The 4186-nt window shown below is 27.6% G+C and overlaps 1 protein-coding gene across 1 annotated transcript; it reads left to right on the forward strand.

Moving 5' to 3' along the window:
• On the forward strand, positions 1175-3888 carry LOC109348012. Its single transcript, XM_019588184.1, has 2 exons — positions 1175-1465; positions 3083-3888. The coding sequence occupies exons 1-2, from the start codon at positions 1250-1252 to the stop codon at positions 3587-3589; spliced, it is 723 nt and encodes a 240-aa protein (XP_019443729.1). The 5' UTR covers positions 1175-1249; the 3' UTR covers positions 3590-3888.

The following is a 4186-nucleotide window of genomic DNA, read 5'->3' on the forward strand; positions in this document are numbered from 1 at the left end:
ATGAATCAATTCAAAAATATATGTTTCAATTTATTCTCATAACTTTTTTTATTGTAGAGTTCTTTTTGTATAGCCAATAGTATCCCTTTATCTTATGACTAAAAAATTAATATTTTTATCCTTTGTGGTAGTTCTCTTAACAAATATTGTAATTAAAAATTAAATTTTGACTTTTTTATTTATATGGGATCTGATACAACATTACACAACTAGACCAATATCTTGTTGATATCAAATGTGATAGTCCAATACTAATATGGAAAATGATATATCATTCAACTAAATTTTTATACCAACAAGAAAATGATCACAAGTCTAAATATAATATTTTTTATTAATGATTGATTTACTAATAACATATATCTATCCAATTATGAATGTTGATCTAACCTTTAGGATGCGCAATAATATTTAATTATTATTAATAACTAAAATTAATTTGGTAACAAAAAATACAAAGAAGCATACATAATTGGACTAGACATAAAATTTTCAGCTATTTTCTTCTCATATAAATCATTATATTAAATGACATATAAGCATCTTAGAGTATATATTGAGTATCTCTTTATTAATAAAATCATTAAGAACTCAAATAAAATCATATTATTATATGCAATATCATCATGTATATGTATAGAGAATTTGATCTATTATGTATAATTTTTAGAACGATCATACAAGTTGTACTATGTTTATTTATCAAACTATAAATTTAATAAATATGTGAGATCCAATTACAAATTAACTATTTTGCTAGTTAACCACAACAACTGACACATAAAACGACCTACATTATGAGACAACAAATGTATTCCCTTAAAAAAAAAAAGGCATTTTAATAAAATATTTTAGAAAAATCCAGGGGCACACGCCCCCACGTGCCCTGTGAAACATTTGCCCCTATATCTATATCATATTTCATATACATCATTACTCAACTAGTAATAGTAGAAGATTGTTTTTCTACCAAGAAAGTCATCTTCCTATTACCATTATAAATCATAAAACTTGTATTGTTTTTTGTGGTGATGCCATAAAACATAATTTAATTCCATTTAATGAAATTGAATAACATATATTTCGATTTTCTTCCTTTTTCTTTTAAATCTAATAAATATTAATTATTACAATAACGTACCATCTATCTTCATTGGCGTATATAAATCTCTCACAATCACACACATGAAAAGAACAACAATCCCATCTCTCTCTTTCTCTCTCTTCTGAAACACAACCCATAATAGCAATGGTTACTGAAGTGAGTTCTCTGATTCGTGTTCTTGGTGGCTACAAAGAGGAGAAGAAATATCATCATAATCGAACGGTGGAAAATGAATCATATGGTGAGAAATCAACGGCTCTGATAACAAGGGATTTGCTTGGTGGGTCCTTCATTGAATCCCAAGAATTGGACCTCGATTCAGAGGTCCCAAATGGGTGGGAGAAACGCCTTGACTTGCAGGTTCGTTAAGTTTATGTATTTTCTTTATAACTGAGTACATATTCATAAGATAGATAAGTAACTAATCATTTTTAGATTTATTCTTCGGATAATTATTGCTCTCAAAATGTTAGAACTTATCATTTTGGTCTATTTAAGTGTCTGTTATACCTTATATTACTAAATCAATATTTTGTTGGTTTTATTTGTAAAATAATTTCCTTTTATTTATTCCACTATGAAAACTGTTCTATAATGAATAAATTTAAATATTTGCATATTTTTTCTCCTAAAAGAAAGAAAATGAAAATTGATTTACGAAAATGAAATGTAACGATATTAATTTAATGCACTTTTTTTCTTCTCTATCTCAATAGTACTGTATCTGTGTAATTTTTAGTCATTGTTAAGATAATTTGTTTTATTATTTTTCTATCTTTGTAGAAGGAAGAAGCGTTGTAGTATTTCTGTAATGTTTTTTTTTTCATTTGTTTTGTTCTGTTTTTTGCATTGCTCGTTTTAAAATTTTCATTTTTTTTGTTTTGCTATGAAATGTTTGATTTTGGAGTAATTAAGTATCTGAAATCCTCGGTAAGCATTTGAAGGTAAATATTTTGCATGAGAAAGTGATGATGAGTGATGCACATTGGGAATCTTAAATATTTTGCATTTGAATGATTTTTTCCACTTCTATATTTTTTTCTCACCGTTAATCTCCTTAAAATTTTGTGTTTAGTTTCCCTGCTCCTTTGTGTGGATCAATGAATTTTGTTTTAAAAAAAAATTATGTTTGTGAAATTCCAATTGTCTTGATCAATAAGAAGGGTTTCAAGGCCACAAGCCTAATATAGATTTATTTTTTGGCATGATTCCTTCCATAACAAATGTCATTCAATGAGATCACTGTGAATTAAATTATATTTTATGTATCTCAAAAAATATCTATTGTCTTTTTATTGCGTTCGTGAGTTTTTCTTGGAATTGATGATATCCTAATTGATTTTACGCGAATTCATAAATGCAAATATCTAGATTTCAATGCTTAGTAATTAATACAGACGACCAGAGAAGCTAAAATAAGAGTTGAACTATGCACATGTAAAGATTGATACAAAGCACCATTGACTTGTATTATTTTCTTGCAGAGAAACCATAATGATTAAACATTAATAATAAATGATGTATTAATAACATATAAAACTTACACAATATTATAGTATATATTTTTTTGCTCTTAAAATAAAACTAATTAGTCCACATGCAATCCCATATTGTATTCATTTCCTTTTTGACTTTATTATTTGATCATATCTCATACTATAATATCATATATTTGGGAAACATGATTAGATCATCCATATATTATTTTTATTTCAGAATTAATGAAAAACATATAATAAGGATAATACAATAATAATATAAATAATTATAATACTTTTGTTAAACTCATGATATATTATATCTTTGTTGCAATGCTAACTATTTTTCTGAGTTAACTATCTATATACTTTTTAGTGTAATTTTTTTATACAATTTTAGTTTTTTAAAGACTAGATATTACACATGATAGACTATTTTTTAATTTTCTTATGGATGTGTATTAATGAAATTTTATTCATATATTTTTTATGTGTGCAGACAGGGAAAGTCCACATTGAGAGATGCAAAACATTAGACTTACAACCTATGTTTCATCAAAAACTCAATGTGAAACCATCATATCCACAACTTGAGGACCCAGATTTTCCATTTTCTCACTCCAAAGTACCCTTGAATCTTTTTGATGAAACAACCTTAAACCTAAACCTTTTCTCTTCATCAAACAATTATCAAAGTGTATGCACACTTGACAAAGTGAAATCAGCACTTGAAAGAGCCGAGAAAGAGCCAAGAAAGAAAAGAACATCATTCTTCAAATCATCACTCTCAACAACATCACCTTCATATTCATCCTCTTCATCTTCAATGAAAGAAACCCAAGAAGAAGAAAGTGATCTTATTTCATCACCAATGGCTGTAGGGTGCCCTAGTTGCTTATCATATGTATTGATAATGAAGAACAATCCTAAGTGTCCTAGGTGTAACAATGTTGTTCCTTTTCCATCCATGAAGAAACCAAGGATTGATCTTAATATATCAATTTAAGATATGAATAATGATATTCATCTTCAATGAAAGAAGCCCAAGAAGAAATTGATATGATTTCATCACCAACAAGGCCAAGTGTCGTAGGTGTAACAATGCTGTTACTCTTCCATCCAGGAAGGAACCTAGGATTAATCTTAGTATATCATTTTAAGAGATTAAGGATATTTGAGAATTTCCTCCATGTTTAATTTAATATAAAAAATTAAGTTTTGTAAATGGAATGATAGGTAAATGTAAGATGGGTTAAGTATAGGGTACATTACAGGGGTTTATTTATTTATGTAGTTTGAAAAGTCAATGCAGTTTTGACAAGCAAAATTAATAGAAAATTTGATTTATTTAGTTTTTCTAGAAAGTTTTTTTAAATTTATGTGTGATGTATTCACTAAAATCCGTAAGCAGGTACCCTTATAAATAAGCTCATACCTGTTACCATCACTAGTCATTCATTTACCTAGATTTTCCTATGCAATAGATCCACTGAAAGCACCAAAGGAAAGAAAAGGAAATAACAGAGCGCTGACTAGTACATTTCATTGACTTTGACTTGAGCATTGCATATTTCTATATGAATAAAGGACACCCCACCCAAAA

This window comes from Lupinus angustifolius, chromosome LG05 (assembly GCF_001865875.1).
Source record: "Lupinus angustifolius cultivar Tanjil chromosome LG05, LupAngTanjil_v1.0, whole genome shotgun sequence".
NCBI classification, from domain to species: domain Eukaryota; kingdom Viridiplantae; phylum Streptophyta; class Magnoliopsida; order Fabales; family Fabaceae; genus Lupinus; species Lupinus angustifolius.

Excerpts from the sequence above, each read along its gene's own strand:
- LOC109348012 (XM_019588184.1), top strand. The coding sequence starts at position 1,250 with ATGGTTACTGAAGTGAGTTCTCTGATTCGTGTTCTTGGTGGCTACAAA. Across the intron at positions 1,466-3,082 it reads AGAAACGCCTTGACTTGCAG|ACAGGGAAAGTCCACATTGA; the intron begins GTTCGTTAAGTT and ends TTATGTGTGCAG.